This window comes from Arachis hypogaea, chromosome 5 (genome assembly GCF_003086295.3).
Source record: "Arachis hypogaea cultivar Tifrunner chromosome 5, arahy.Tifrunner.gnm2.J5K5, whole genome shotgun sequence".
In the NCBI taxonomy this organism is placed as follows: Eukaryota; Viridiplantae; Streptophyta; class Magnoliopsida; order Fabales; family Fabaceae; genus Arachis; species Arachis hypogaea.
Genome location: NC_092040.1, coordinates 3,768,386 through 3,785,785, shown reverse-complemented (window position 1 = coordinate 3,785,785; position 17,400 = coordinate 3,768,386). Strand labels below are relative to the sequence as shown.

The 17,400-nt window shown below is 29.0% G+C and overlaps 2 protein-coding genes across 2 annotated transcripts; one reads left to right on the top strand and one right to left on the bottom strand.

The window, feature by feature from the left end:
* Positions 1 to 819: 819 nt before the first annotated feature.
* Positions 820 to 4,639, bottom strand: LOC112800260 (protein GET1-like). Its single transcript, XM_025842450.2, has 7 exons — positions 4,448 to 4,639; positions 4,125 to 4,204; positions 3,116 to 3,186; positions 2,694 to 2,752; positions 2,525 to 2,606; positions 2,302 to 2,351; positions 820 to 1,204 (listed from the first exon to the last, which is right to left on the bottom strand). Exons 1-7 carry the CDS (start codon positions 4,562 to 4,564, stop codon positions 1,136 to 1,138), a joined length of 528 nt encoding a protein of 175 aa, XP_025698235.1. The 5' UTR covers positions 4,565 to 4,639; the 3' UTR covers positions 820 to 1,135.
* A 7,971-nt stretch (positions 4,640 to 12,610) lies between these two features.
* Positions 12,611 to 14,373, top strand: LOC112800258 (high mobility group B protein 2-like). The gene is made up of 8 exons (XM_025842449.3): positions 12,611 to 12,797; positions 12,940 to 12,987; positions 13,100 to 13,207; positions 13,311 to 13,368; positions 13,507 to 13,551; positions 13,789 to 13,869; positions 13,953 to 14,012; positions 14,106 to 14,373. The coding sequence occupies exons 2-8, from the start codon at positions 12,947 to 12,949 to the stop codon at positions 14,115 to 14,117; spliced, it is 405 nt and encodes a 134-aa protein (XP_025698234.1). The 5' UTR covers positions 12,611 to 12,797; positions 12,940 to 12,946; the 3' UTR covers positions 14,118 to 14,373.
* Positions 14,374 to 17,400: the final 3,027 nt, after the last annotated feature.

Below are 17,400 nucleotides of genomic sequence, written 5' to 3'. Positions count from 1 at the left end.
CAATGACAAAGAACAAACCAGTGAAAAAGGAGAGGAAAAAGAACAATCGAAAAAGTAGGGGGACGAAGGAGAAGAAGAACGAGCAAACTTGGAAATAAGGAGAACGAAGAAGGAAACAAATCTTTTAAATTTGTTAGTTATATATACGCAAGATCTTTATATAGCGCGTGTATGGGACATAACACTTGCAGCGCGTTTTGGGGGGTATTGGTTAATTGACTTGTAATGCTTACAAACCCTAATCGCTTGTATGCAGAGCTTTTCTGTTTTTAATAATTAAAACATTAATGTTGATTCACAGGTTAAAAACTTAGAATACTTATAGTTATTTAACTCTTTTAGGAAGTTTTAATTTTTTTAAGAGTTTAATTTTAATATAGTATAAAAAATTTTACATAATCATTTAATTATGCCTATTTTTTAATAATTATTTACGTCGTTAATATAAAAAAAGATATTTTTATTGACGTATTGTTATGTGATTAAAAACTTGTGTAAAATTATTATGAGAAGTTGTGACAGTATATTTAAAGGTTATTATTTTCCCCTTTTTTTATTTTTGTCCTGCAAACAAATGATATGGATAACTAAAATTTCCAGCCACTAAAAGTGTGGTATAGTGGTGGCTCGTGAGTGATTCAGATAGTTAGCAGTTTAGCAAAATGAGAGAAATTCAAATCTCATTCAATGTATCAAAGAAATAAAGGAAGGAGAATTCCAGTTTTATATCATTTCCTTCTTATTTTCTTTCCTCACCAAATATTTAGTAAATGATGAAATTTCTTACCAAGTACAAATTATATTTTCATGGAGAAAAAATAGATAAATGCCTATGACATGAAAATTTTACTGGCACATCCACATTCAAAGTGGATTCTCAAGAAGGTATTTAGCCTGGGCTTATTAAAAAATAAATAAATAAAAAAGTAAAATCAATGGCAAAAATAAATGAAGTATTACAAGTAGCAAGACTGATCAACCAGCCAAGGTTTTAACTTTTAAGAATTAAAAAACAAAATCATGATGGTACAAAGCTTAAGGTGATGTTAGTTACATTTTAAGATCCAAGATTGCAGTCCAAGCAACTTTCTGCATTTGATATTGTTTTGAGGAAAAATCATGACACTACCTGCTATTAGCTATAAGCTTTACGGACAAATCTGCAAAACCTGGCAGATACTACTAACCATGATATTATCCCAATCTGCATATATATGTAACAACAGTTAGAATTACCTATCAATTTCTTGCACAAGAAATTATAATGCTATTTATTAAGATTATATATAAAAATCATGCTGAAAAATTGCTTCAGATTAATGAGTTAGGAGTTTAAGATACAAAATTTTTAGTAGTTAGTTTATATATAATTACATATCTTTGTTAAATAATGTTTTAATCATTTTTAATACTATAAAAAAATGTTTTTTGTACTCATTTTTTCTCGTATGCTAAACTGATTCACGTTATCCACCCTGAGGAAGTATAGGGAGCCAATGGAATATTTGTACAATGTGTATAATGGAGGTTTAAGGATGTCCGATTCAGTATTAGAGATATAACCATTAGTGTTACCTTTTTCCATCGGCTTAAGCTTTTGGGATGAGTGGTATCATGACACGATATTAGAACTCTAGATCTGAAAGGTCAAGAGTTCGATTCTTGGTGAATCTCAAAATCAGCTTAAGCTTTTGGGATAACATGAGATGTTTATTATTTCTAGTATCCGGATGGTTATTGACTTATTGTGGATAGTATGAGAATGTTCATTTTTTAACTCATATTGGGCCAAATAAATAATCTATTGTACACATTGTACAAATATTCCATTGGCTCCCTAGCAGGACTCTTCACCAATATAGATGAGGGATAAAACTCACTGATTTAGGTCATAAACTATATCTAATGATAGAGAAGAGTAACTCAATTTAATATACTGAACAAGAGAACGGGTATATTTAATACATCTCATCATGTGACAAATAACATTCAAATCAGTCTTTGAATCACTAAAACAAAGTGTTTCCAAATGGTTTTAGTGTTGCACCTTATATTGCTAGTGTCTATGTATTGCACCTAATTAAATGACTAAATATCCCAAAACACTGGCTCAAGATTTGAATTGGAGTAACATTCAAGACAAGTATCACACTTCTTTAATCTAACATTAATTTTAATTCCTTATATTAAATACAAGGGTTAATGATTCAGGGTAGTAGCAAGAGTCACCCCTAATAAAAATGATGGCGGAATAACATGTTTCAAGAGAATACAAAGCTTAAGATACTAATTATTACTTACCGTAGCATGGTTTTCTTGAACTCTTGAAGTGTTCCAAGATAAAAGTCTTCCTGCAAAGAGTGTAAAATATGTTTAGAATTCAAATAAAAATGACTCATGCGGCTCATGCCAGTTTAATAATGTCAGAAATCCAAGAAAGTAATGTATGAGAGGGTTCATTAATTAATGTAACATACTAAAATTAAATTGAAGTAATAATGCATATCATCATAATTGCATTTACCAAATGGTTGCACAAGTTGCATAGAAATGCTAGCCACAGGAACATGCCAGAACCAAAAGAGCAGCAGTGCATATGTTACATACTACATAAAACAAACAAATAATAAGTATCACATGAGCTTAAATTTTGACAAGAAATTAACATGAGAAAAAGTTGTATCTTGAGATACCTTTGTGACAAGCATCAGTTTTGTATACAAAGCATAATCCCTGTGATGCATATTTTGAACTGCACAATAGTTTATAAAGTATGGTTTTTAACAATCTTTTAGGTAATGACATTGATTATTGTTAAAGTTTTATCAAACAATTGATAGAATCAAGGGTATGAAAGATCAAAATTGAAGATAGATACTACATATAAGAAGTATTATATGACTTGATGTTGTTTTCTAACTGATAATCAATATATTTTTCTATCAAAGTTGAGCTCAATGCATAGTGTTATTACAATGTCGATGAAAAAAGACCTAGAAAATACAGGTTCAAAATTCTTAAAAAGTATGAAATTGCAACATGTCAATTTATATCAATAACATGCAAAATGCAAAATAAAAATTTTAAAGAAGATTTCAACAGAAAATGAACTCACATTTTGCAAGTTCCTTCTCCTTGGTAGCTGCCAATCTTTTAAGTTTTGCAGCTTGTGCAAAGGTTGCTGGCCTAACAGCACAAACAAGTGGCCAAAATGCTCTCTTTTACTCAGATATATACACAAGACAAATGTTTTCTAAACTAATAACACACATAAATACTCAAACACAATAAATCTTCGGCCATCTCTTTTCCAGTGATTTAATCTCTACTCATGTTAGTTAACTTTCTTTGTCGTCCATCCTTCTATTCACTTCTATAACAAGCATGTCCAAACATTTTTAGATAAATATGCCGGAGTTCCTACGATCCCGAGGTTCAACATCCCAGCCTCCAGAGGTATCAAAGCTATGAAAACAATGGGAGAGGCAAGACAGAGCCCCAAAGCCCTTAGGTTGAGAGCGCGTCTGCCTAAGTGTCACCAAAACCCACCCCACCCAGCCCGTCTTAAGCCATGAGGAGAGGGCGAATGCTGGCCTCCCAGGAGCCCCTGTCTCGCGGTTGATTCAAAGAGACAAGCTCTTGTTGGGGAGCAACTCGCACGGATGGTGGTCCAGAGCAACCTTGGGGCCAGTTGCACACGTGCTTCTCCTTCGGGCCTTATTGCTTTATGAAAAATACCAGATAGTCATCATAATTTATTATTTTTAACCATCAATCCAATTCCTTTAGTTTAGTAATCTAACATCATATTTTAGCCCACACTTTTAAACATTGATGGCTAATTGATGACCAAAAACAATAAATTCTTATGGCCTTATAGCATTCCTCTTTTGTTATTTCTAATATTGGAGTTACTTCAATAGTTGAGTGAATACACTGAATTCTTCCTTAATAATATTTGATACTCATTTATTCAGAATCTAACCATGTTAACTTGAAAGATATGATAGAATCCAAAAATTAAATAAGGAAAGGTACTCATGCCTGAATCCATGATGACTAAACTAAGAAACAAAATTACACAGATCAGATCTATAGCACATTAAAGCATATGAGTTACTCACTGTGACAATAATTTTGCCTCTTTCAAAAGGCCTTTTATTTCCGCACGAAGCTGATTTTGCTTATCATTAACAGATCCCTTCTGTAGTAGGGGGCAAAGAGAAACAATAATGTGACTAATTAAACAAATGAGTATTATCAAATCAACACGTGCAACTCTTTAATTTGATGATTTTCTACGTATATAAGTTTCTGCATGAAAATCAGATGATCTAATTCGCATTTTTTGGATCTTAATAAGAAAATGAATGTAATGGGTTAACATAGTAGGGTTTGATTGAAATTATGATTAGAATGGTGAGAGACATGAAAAATAGAGAGGTACCTTCTTCAAGTAATCAAGACAAAAGTATGAAAACTGCACAGAAGCAACAACCAAGAAAACGAAAGGAGCTGCTAATGAACCCTGATCACGATGTTCGTGGCTTGCTTCGTCTCCCATTATTCACTCAGATTTGGATGATCAATGCAACTAAGATTTCAATACGTTGCATCCCCTTCTTCTATCTTTGTTCCTTTATTATTATTAGAATTTAATTTTGATCCAATTCAATTACGCAATATCAAGTAAATAACTAAAAATATGGCATAATTTCTTCATACTCATTTAAAAAGTCGCAAATTCGACACTCTATATCTTTAATTAAAAAAATATTATTAAAAAATAAATATAATTATATAATTATTTTACATCAAAATTAAATTTTTATTGTTATTAAAATATTGCGTTATATCATTTATCTGAATACATAAATGATTGGCCGCCAAATGTTTTTAATAATTAAGTTGAACCAAATCTTGCTGTACCCTTGCATGCATAATTACATATATAAGCATCTTTCTTCTTCTTTTTCTTTTATTCCTTATGTGTTATTTTTTATATAATTCAACTTAAAATTGCTGAACATTTCAACCCAAATTAATATTTAATTTGGTATCTAAAATTTAAAATCGAATTTAATTTGATCTTTAAAATTTATAATCGTAACTCACGTTAATTTTTGAACTAATTTCTATTAATGATGTGTTGATCTAGTACATTAATCTGTTGTGATTTAAATTTCTTATTTAACTTTCATGTGATCAAGATTTATTAGAACTTTAAAAACTTGAGTGTTGCTTCTAAAAACACAAATTTTCCTAATTGAACTTATTATTATCATCTTCACGAAGATATTAGAGAACTAATTAAATTTTTAGAAAGTCTAATAAATCTTAATCATATAAAATCTAAATGAGAAATTTAAATATTGACAATTTAATATGTAAAATTAACACATTATTTATAAAAATCGACTTCTTTTATTTAAGAGTCAATTTAAATTCAATTTTAAATTTTTTGGACTAAATTAAATATTAACTCTTTCAATCCGAAAATACAAGTAATAATATAAATTTTTGATATACGAACATTTCAAAAGTACAATACAAATAAAAAATTAAACAAAATTTTGAAAAAAAACATATATATATATATATATATATTATTATTTTATTTAGATTTACACATATCTAATGCGCATATACATATATAAAATCTGATATCCAATCCCACTACATGATCCAATAAGATTTGCAAATTGGATGATATTTCTAAATTTCGGATAAGATTTGAATAAAAAATGGCAGATGTGCAGATAGAATTTGAATAAAAATTGCAACTCCTACAAATCAAATTGAAATTTGTACACCCCTACTACTAATTATATTCAATTTTCTTTAACAAGTTATTTGTATTTTTTAATTATATTATATTTTATTTTTATTTAAAAATTATATATATAATACTGTTCATATCCTATTCCAACTCTAAGGTCAATGAATTGACCCTCATTTTACACCAACTTTCTCCTAGAAGTCGGCTCCTACTACGACCTGCTCTAAGGAAGTTGGGAACGAAAATTAGCTAGCAGATAACGCTAAAATAACTGCCCCTAGAATCCCTCAACCCATTTTCAGGAGCCATATCTCAACCTCCCTAAGATAAAGAGACGGTTATCCACCTTAAAAGGTAGAACTACTTCAACGGTGGTTATTGGTTCACCACTATAAATACACTGACACCCCTTAGGCATCTCTAAGCCCAGTACTCTTTAAACCTGCTTACACCCTTGCTGACTTAGGCATCGAAGTGTCTTTGCAAGTACCACCCCACTCGCTCATATTTACAAGTCGGACGGAGGCCCCAAAGACGCAAACCCGTTCTAAGACTTCTCTCCTGAGACTATTGGACCAACCTAATGAATCCAATCCATTAATCTCCGGTTACTCATCGTAATAAATACTAAACCAAAAAGTATTAAAGAAATAAAAATAAATTCATTTAATACATTTTTTTAACAGTGGATATTCTAATATTTTCTTATTAATTATAGCGGGAAGGACTTCAATTAGTTGCTGCTTTTCTAATTTTCGTTCTCTTCTCAAAATCATTCAAGCTTAAACTTTAAAAGATCTTATCATAAAGTATTAGGATTAATAAATCCTCTCAATTTTTTTTATTTATTTAAAATTTTTTTAAAATTTAATTTTTATGAGAATTTAATTTAATTTCAATATTTAAAACAAAAATATTTAAATTAATTTAGATGGAATTCAATTCAATTCTATTATTTTTTCTCAAAATTAATTTCAACCCGAATAAATTCAATTTGAAATCTAATTTTATTGGATTTCATTTAAAACTTAAAATATTTAAAATATCTTTATAATCTAATTACTTTTTTTTAATTGTTTATTCACTTTCTCTTAATGCTTTTCACTTTTCAACACAACTCTCTCTTTTCTCGCCATTTTCATTTTCTTCCTTTCTTTTCTTTAAATTCATTTAATATAATATATACCTTTTTTTTTGAAAGATCTACTATATAAATCTAAAAAAGTTATCCACACGTATAAATTTTATGTGTTTAACTTAAATTAATGATACTAAGCATTTTTCAATACGTCTGAACATTTTAAGTTATTACAATACAAAAGTGAAAAGAATTGTATTATAATATGGTATCAGAGCAGGGTCTGGTTTTGGGAGGGAGCTATCAATGAACCTGATTATCATGACACTAGTAAAAAGTAGCATAATTTTGTTCCATTTTAATAACATGAATTAGTTGCTATAATTTACCATTAATAATTAATATTTTTTACTTACTATGTCATTAGACTACTCAACAAATTCATTCTTGATAGTTCATGTGTCTTTTTTGTTGTTGGTTTGTCGTTGGAATCAATCATAAAAAATTGTTTAATTTTTTAATTAATAAATATTTTTTAAATTTAATATTTTTAAATTTAATATTTTTAAATTCATCTAAATTTTGTTTTTTTAACAGAGGTGAACAAATTTTAATTAAAACAAATTTTAATTAAACATATAAATTTTTTATTATTTTATATAATTTAATAAATAAATATATTTATTATTTGAGGTTAAATATGATGTTATATTAATATAGGATAACATTGTCTATTATAAAATTTTAATTCATTTGATAGACATTTCAAACACTAAAATTCAATTCAATTCTATAATTTTACTAATTTATTCTAAATATTATAATTCAATTCAATTCTAGAATCCAATTTTCGATAGAATTCAATTCAATTCTATATCATTAAAAATTTTAAAACATACTAATAAAGTATTAAGATTGTCTCTCAATTTTACTCTTAATTATTTGGTAAAATATGATTTTTTATCTTATACTTTTTAAGTGAAATAAAAAAAACATATAAACAAATAATAAATAATAAAAAAATATATTTTACCAAATAATTAAAGAAAATGGGAAAATCCACCCTCCTAAAATTAGGCTAATACATACCTAGTATAGTATATTAGGAATTTGACTTTTAAATGTTATTGTCGTCCATGTTTAAAAAGAAAGAAAAAGTAATCGATTTTCAAAATATCTAAGATAGTCGCGCTAATTAAAAAGATTATTGTTTTGACCAGCTAGCAATGGTAAAAGTGGTTTCATCAATAAAGGTTTTTGAACCATACCATTTTTGTTTACTCGTTTTTCTAGTAAGTTATCTTTTTATTGATCATCAAGTGCATAAAAATTTACACCGTTATAGTATTATTAGTTAATAAAAGCACAAAAGGTAACAAATTACTGGAAGTTTATCGCTCTTTAATAATTAAAAAAAATTAACTGCATTTAGAACAAAAACTAATACTAAAAGACAAAAATTACACTATAAAAAAATATATATTTGAACGACAAACTTTTAATGACAATAACATAATAGTCATTAATTTTTTAATTCAAATTATATTTTTACGGTAATTATATATTTGCTATTATTATTATATATTATAGCGGCCATTATTACTATTGTCAAAAAATTATTATCTTTTATTATTTGTAATTTTAATTTTTTTAAATTATTATAATGGCCATTGCTATTATTGTCACAAAACTTTATTATCACTTTCTTTTTATTATCCCTAAGTCAAGTTAAAAAACGGGGAGAGAAAGAAAAACTGAAAAAGGAAAAGAAGTATTAACATTGGATTAATTCGCGTAACTTTCTTCCACCGTCGTAACTTTCTTACTCCTTTGACTTCGTTTTTATCCGATCCGCCTTAGATTCGTATCGCTGTCATCGTTTGTTCATCTCAGATTTACATTGTCAAGATCTTCTAGCTACCGTTGTTGCTCTTGTCACAACATGGTTCGTTGCTTCTAAAAAAATGAATATAATATAATTAAAAAAAAGTCTTAAGATTTTAGCGGCAATAGTAATGGCAACTAAAAGTAAATAATATTATAATTTTAGAATTATTTTTAATAGCCATATAAATTGCCGGTAAAATGGATTTTGACGGTAATAGTAATGGCCGTTAAAAATGAATAACATTGCAATTTTAGAATTATTTTTGGTGGCCATATAAGTTGCAAAGAAAAATGACCACTAAAAGTTATATACTTTTTGCGGCCATTAAAAAGGTATTTACCGGCAAATGTTATAATTGCCGCTAAAATCTTTTAGCGACAAAGTATAAGATGGCTAATGTCTAATTACCGGTAAATACATTAGCGATTATTTTTATTGCCGTTAAAAACAAAATAAATGGCCGCTAAAAATAATTTTTCTTGTAGTGTTAAGAGAGAGACTCAACTAAGTTTAAGTATTGTATTGTATTTAGTATAAAATATACAAAATTAAATTATATTTCAGTATCCTATTTAATTTAAGATAAAAGCAAAAGCTGAAATTATTATATATTAAAATACTCTTATTTATACTTTGACATCAAAATAAAATCCTAACTATTGTAATCCAATTTTGCTACACTTCCTTTTTCCTTTTTATCCTATCCTGGAACCGCGGTTGAGCAGTAAAGGCCACTTCCATTCAATCTCATCATTGGTAGCACTGTAAAAAATGGTGTAAAAAACGATCTCCTCCAACAAAGCGTGTCACAGTGACTGTAACGCTTTTTAATCGCGCCGTTAAAGACTCTCAGAGATCATGAATTCGGTGTCACTTTTTCCCACGTCGTTAGAGGCCGCCACTCTCTTCACTCAAAGCGCCATCTCACCCTCTTCACTCTCCGTCTCCCTCTCTCTGTTATCGTTGCATAACTCCTTTACGACTCCAGAGGCCTCGCCGTTTTTAAGCCCCGCCACTGACAATGATTCCTTTTGAGTCCAGATGTCGCAGGTAGCATTCACTACCTTTAATGTCATCGCCCAACACCCACATTGCAACCGCAATGACCTATGCCATCACATTTTCGATATTGGCGGCTTTTCTTTCTGTGTCGCTGTCTCCTCGTCCTTCCTTCTTCTTTTACATTATCTTCTCTTCTCCTTTTGTTTTGATTTTAAGACATGTTTATGATGTTATAGTTGTTGTTGATATTATTGGTGTTGTTGGTAATCGATTGAAAAGAAAGATGTTGGCAAAAATGTGATGGTAGAGGAGAGATAGAGTAGAGCAAGGACGATTCTAAGTATATTGTTACGGGAACAAGTGTCTCCACTATAATTTGAAATTTGTTTGAGTAGTGCACAACAATAATATTTATTTGCTTTCATTAAATTATTAAATTTAACATCACAATAATTTTTTATTTAGCTTTTGGTACTTAACAACCAATTAAAATTGGTGTCCTCTCTTAAAAATCGAATCGAAAGAGTATTATTTATTTATTTTTTTAAAACTAGCTTTAATTTTTCTATTGTAACTGCATTAATTGAAATAACTTTTTTAACTATGAATATCAATAAGAGTCGACGACTTCTAATTGTTGGAAAGTGAATTCCTAAATAATTGTTTAGTGATATATATATAAAAATAAAAAATTTGATTGTACTGTCAAAAAAATGTTACTTACTTTTTTAAATTACAAAACCTAAAGAAATAGAATTCTAAATTATATGTTATTATTTAAATTAGTATTTTAATATTTTAATTTATAAATTAAATATTTTAAAGACTAATCGTATTTTACAATAATAAAATATAATTATAACATAATATATGTACATATAGAATAATCACTCCGATAAAATATATATTGAAATATAAAATATACATTAAAAATGAGTTAAATAATGTATGTATTTATACATAAATACATAATAATTAATAGATGATTTGATAGCTAATTTTTTATGTACACATTATATTTTTATTATAAAAATTATTGTCATGTTATATAGATTTTGTCCCCATTATCAAAGTTTTTTAGTTCCGGCTACTAAAAGAGTTGAAAGGTGAGAAGTGGTGGTGTTGACAACAACAATAGAATAGAAGTGGTGGTAAAAGAACTGAATTAGCCATAATTAGAGTTGTACAAAGAATAAATTTAAAATTATTAATTTAAAATGAAGATATTTTTAAAAAAATTATTTTTTTAAGTTTCAATTTTTAATCTAAAAATTTCAATCTTTTGTTTCTTTATTTTTGGAGATATTTAAGATTAAAATTTTAGTTTTAATTTCTAATTATTCAACACAATACTAAATCTCAAATTTCTGATATTAGTCTAATACTTCATACCAAACACTACCTTAATATTAATATATGTATAATTTTTCAAAGTATTTTACCATCCAAAAATGTTGATAGTTAACCTTTGAGATTGTTATTCAAAATCGTCATATTTTATATTTGTGTTCGCTGACATATCAATTAAAATCAAATAGATTACATATCCACTAAGAATAATTTATTAATTAATTATTTGTATAAAATACATATTTAAAATATAAAATAATATAAATATATAATAATTCATTTAGTAATCAATTTTTAATATATACGTGATATTTGTAAATTAAAAGTATAGAAAAAAACGTTTTGTTATTAAATCTGAAACGAACCACTTGAAAAGCCTGTAAACAATATTTGATGTTTTCATAGTCAACCCGAATTATTGAAGTTAAGGCCTTTAATGGTCGTTGACCAAAAACCTTTAAAAAAAGCCTTAAAAGGTCTATTTAATCTGCAGGTAATAAACCAAGTTAGATTGGTCTAGTGATTAGTTTATTAGGTCGCTTAAGTAAGGTCGGGGGTTCGAATTTCACCTTGTGCATGCAGCAACCAATTGGCCAGCAACAAACCCTTAAATGGAGCTCAGTACCGCGACAGATTAGTCTTTGACCTGTCGGACCGAGACATACGTGAAAAAAATAAAAATAAAAAATCTAGAGGTAACATTTTGACCTAATGCGAAATGTATTAGTCTGTGGGTCCCACTCCCATCCTACTCTTACCCAAGGACTAAGGACTAAGGAGTCAACCCACAAGTCATCAACACTCACATAAAAAAAAAAAAAGAGAGAGAGAGAAACGAAAGCGGGAGCAAATAGCGCCACACTCCGGATTGCTCACGTGGCGTGAAATTTTGGAATATCCCGCGTAAACCACTGAACTGAGCCCAATTGAAATTCTACTTCTAGAAACCTAAAGGCTAAGCCGCTAAGCAGATGTTTTATGTTTAAATTATCTATTAACAATTTTTGTTTATAATAAAAGGAGTTTAATATTTGATATAATTATATCTATTTTTTTATGATAATAGAAAAAATAATTATTTTTATTAATATAATTTTATATTAATAATATATTAAAATTAAATTTTAATAAAAAATATTTGACCAATAAATATTCTAATGACATAAGAGTATTATATCAAAAAATCATTTTTATTTATTTAATATTTTTAAAATATTTAAAAATGATTTTGTTAAAGATATTTCAATTTATGTATTCTTAACAAATAACCTGAAATACTTGTTAACAAAAATATTAAAAAATAATAAAATCGTTTTCTAGTTTTGATGAATATTGAATAAACTAATTTTTAATTAAAGAAAAAAAGCTTAATTCTCAATAATTGATATATTAGTTTTTCAATTAAGTCTTTGTTTGAATTGTAAAAAAAAATAAACTAATTTGTTTTAATGAAAAATAATTTTATTCTAAAATAATAATTTATAACCTTTTTAGGCTAAAACCTAATATTTACATAACAAAAATCATTAACGCGTCACAAAAGTTTAATTTCCTTCTTTCTATGCCACTCCCTCCTTCCCCTTCTTATCCCCCACTCTCAACCCACAACCCTTCGCATTCGCAGCACAACGCATTCTCTTCCTCACCCACTCTCTTCCCCCAGATCCTATCACACACACTCTCTTTCTTTTTCTCCCAAGGTGAGTCAGTGAGCGAGTGAACAAGCGAGACTCAAATCAACTCGCTCTCAAACCCTAACCGCCTCTGAGTCACTCTCTTGTGCCTCGTTCTCGCTCTTTCTTCACTCGTTCTCACTGTTTCCTTTGCTCTATCTCTCTGCAGGTTCAACATGCCGAAGGCAAGGACTAACGTCAAAGCTGCTGACAACAGGTCAGAATTAACCGCATTCTCGTGCTCTGAGATTCCTTCCTTTTTTTGCAGCTGTTCTTTTTATACGAGATTTGATTCGTGTTTTTTTTTTTTTTTTATTGTGATCCGTTAGGTTGAGCCGCAAGGACAGTGGAATCGGAACGAAGAAGGCGAAGAAGAAAGCTGCTCCGAAGGATCCGAACAAGCCTAAGAGGCCTCCTTCTGCTTTCTTCGTTTTCATGTACCGTTCGGTTTTCTTAAACTGTTTTCCACTTCCGAATTGTTTTCTTCTGATAATTATTGATTGATGCTGAATGATGATCGTTGAGTTCTGTTCTGCGCAGGTCTGACTTCAGAGAGGAGTATAAGAAGGAGAATCCGAACAACAAATCCGTTGCTCTTGTGAGTGATCGATCTTAATTTTTTTTGTTCTCTAATTTTTTTTCTGTTATCGTTTTTCTTTTTTGATCTGAGATTTCAAAATTTGAATGCTGTTTACTGCTCGGATCGGCTAATGTCTCCTTGAAATAATTCGATTAGGTTGGAAAAGCTGGTGGCGCAAAGTGGAAATCCATGTCCGATGCTGTGAGCAAAGCAAACCTGTTCTTTGTTTCTCTTTGATTTTCCCCCTCCTGATAAAGATTATTTCCGCTATTGCTGTTATTATTATTATTATTATTATTATTATTATTATTATTATTATTATTATTATTATTATTATTATTATTATTATTATTATTATTATTATTGTGATCAATTTATCATCGTTGTTTGTTTTAAGATTTACTCTCTAATTCATTATTATTATTATTTTGCTTTCAGGAAAAAGCTCCATACCAAGCAAAAGCTGAGAAGAACAAACTAGCGTATGATGAGGATATCAGGGCCTACAACAAAGGACTGGTAATAATTTAACTCAATATTGTGATTCTCTCTTATATTGTGGTTCATACTAATTCTATAGTTGAACTTTTTTGATGTATTAGAATGAGGGTGGAGATTCTGACAAGTCGAAATCTGAGGTGAATGACGATGATGATGAGGAGGTAATGGAGCTTTGTAATTTATTTTCAATTATGAAGTAGATTCTGACATTAACTGTTACTTTTTGTTAACAAATTTGACTTGTTATTCTGTAGGAGGATGAGTGAAGTAGCTGGAGTGATGAAGGAAGAGGCCTTGGAGTGGTTGGAAATAATTTCATTAATCATCGATTAATAGTTTATAGCTTAGAATATGGCTTTCGTTCAGTGTTGCTGCGCTCAGGCCTCGGCTGTTTCTGATGAATAGTAGTTTCTTATTTTTAAATTTGTTATTATGGTTTAAGTTGGTTATCATCATCATGTACTTATCATTTTGCCATTCATATTATCAAATACAGAAGCAGTTTCCCGTCGTTTATTTTCATTTTTGGATCTTATGAGAAGGCCCAAGTCACACCAAAAGTTGGAAATTAATGCACAAAATTTGTAACAAGATCTAATTGTGAAATGTGCTTTATGACCAAACAATTGATATGATTTTACACCAAGTTATTTAATATGAATGATAGGTAATCAATAGTAAACGTATGAAGATCTTAATTTTTGCTAAATAATTTGAGTCTTCAAATGTTATCTTTGGCTATCCGATTCAATGGTAAAAAACTAAAAATTAAGAGTTTGCAAATTTCACTATTGTCCATGGTCGGAGGGTAATTTGCCCGGAGTTTACTATTATCCTTATAGATCATAATTGCTCAATTCCTAGGAATTTTGAATGGAGATTTTGTCTTTTGTTGTTGGGATTTGCTGTGAAACATTTTATAAAGTTTCCTTCTGACTTTGTAGTTTATAAGCGATGATACAGTTCTAGGTGAATTTTTTGTTTCGTCGTACGGATAGTCAAAGCCTTTGAACTTTAGTAAGCGAACTCTTTTGTCGTTTACCGGAGCGATAGTGAATATTCTGTTCCTTTTACATACTTGAATCAAGCGGACCTACCTACTCATATAAATATTTCATGCACCATGCAGTTCTACACTGGCCGCAGTGATTGAAATTTGCCGTTTTCATCCAATTTTCTTGATGACAAAATAAAAAAATGATTTGCAAAAAGTGTGTGAAACACATTTAGACTGACAATAAAATGTGAATCAATAATAGTGTCCTATGAGGAGTAGTCCTATGTAATACATATATACTCCTTGAAAGAAAAAATAATCTATCTTAATGTAATGAATTTTAAAACTTTGAAGAATTATCACCATTATTATGCTAAAAAATTTCAATGATTTATAAGATTATTTTTCAAATATTTACTTACGACATAGTATTTTTTTTAAATATTACTTCCACGGGATTTAATATTTAATCCATCACTTTGGCCGCGTTTATTTACAGAAATAAGACATAAAAAGAGACAAAATCGTATTTGACAGATAAGACATAGAGAGAAACATTGTATCTAAAAACACTGAATTATTGTATTTTATGTCTATACTGACAAGAAGAATACATAAACACTAACAATGAACACAGCTTATTTATTATTTTTTTATTATTTTTATTAATTTTTTATAATTATATTTTTTATTATTTATTTTTCTTCTCAAATTTTTTGGATAAAAAAAATAATAAATTAAATTTTCATAGTTTCTTCTAAAATAAACACAACCTTTCGTATGGGTTTGAAAGTGAATAGGGCAAGTGATAAACATGAGGATTGCCTACATAGTTGAATTGCTTCATAGGAGTAGGCACGATGCAAGTTCATTACTACCGGCTAACTAATTTGGATTTTGAACCTTCGGTCTACATATCAAATAGCAACATGTTTCACGATGTGAAAAATACATGCAGCTTCAGTTGCTATAAGCTCTAGCTCACGTAATAACGACATTGTTTAATCTTACCAAAATTGTTAAAGGTGAAATGTAAATAAAACTTCTTGTTACTACAATTTGCCTAGCTCTATTCCAAGGAAACTACTTATTATGGCACGTTGCTTTTGGATTGCATGCTATCTTTGTGCTAAATTGTGAATTATTAATTATGAACGTAGTACATGGATTCTTAGCACTTGATTATTGCAGTAGCTTCAACGTGGCCCCTTCATGGTATACAATAATGTAATCATCTCCAATAATATAATATAATTTGCTGCATGTTATGTAACGATTCATTATTTATGTTTCTTTTTCTTTATATTTTTCTAATTTTAGATATTTATGCATTTCTGCATTATTAAGATATTTTGCTGGCTTCCCAACGGAATATGAACAATTCAACATATTGATATTTCTTAACTTTAATATAAGAAGTTAACTGGTCAATTTTAAAATATAAAAAAATAATAAAAATATAAAAATCAAATGATAATTTGCTTGATATTATTTACTAATTATTTTCCAAATTATTTCATACCCAAGATCTCTTAATAATGGTAGTATAAGATATTTACCATCTTGGTTAATCGCATATTTAATAAATAAAAGAATCAATTATCTCTTATTGTATAGGGAAAATTGGGAGGAATTTGATGCATAACTTTTTTTTCCTAAATATTCTTTTGTCATATATAATTCATTAAAAAAATATTCTACTACTTTTAAAACTTAAAACTCAAGCATTCTTTGAAATTGTCTAAGACATTTTTTGGTGACATATGAAGAAAAATTTGTAATCTGAGTGTCATGAGAGGGATGATTAGAATTTTGTAAGGTACCAAGTCCAAATACATCAGTTTGTATTTTCAATGAAACCAAAAAAGACAATGAATTTATTTGAGGGTAATGTCACTAATTATAGGTTAGATAGGTCCCCAAACATTAGGTTATCAGATAAATAGATCCTTACAGAAGCATAATCATCAAGCAGATAGGTCCCCCATTTAAAACGTTATCGTTTTGCAACTCTGCCTTCTATGGTGTGGACAAATTTGTCCTCCACGAAACGACGTCGTTTGCCTCATGATCCAATACGACGTCATTTTGTCCAGCTTGAATGGGGACCAAATTGTCCTGGAGGTGACACGTGGCACTGACACGTCAATCTGTTAACTTCCACGTACGACGGCTTGACCGGATCAATCTGCCATGGGGATGTATCTGGTATATAACTAAAAATGTCAAAGACAAAATTTTAGTTAAATTTTGTTGGGGACAAATCTGTCCGACGATGAATTTCTTGAGGACCTATTTAGGATATTACTCAAAATTTATCTAGGAAATTATGTCATTTTATTTTTATTTTTTAAAAATAAATCTATATATATATATATATATGTATTTTGTTATTATGATATCTTTTAATTTAACAGGTTAAACACTAATTTATGGCAAACTTAAACTCTATGTAAGATATAGATTACCGCTGGCCAATAGATTATAAGGTGAGATTCAAACTTCCAACACTTACTTAAACTGACAAATGAGTTAATCACTCGACTAACCAA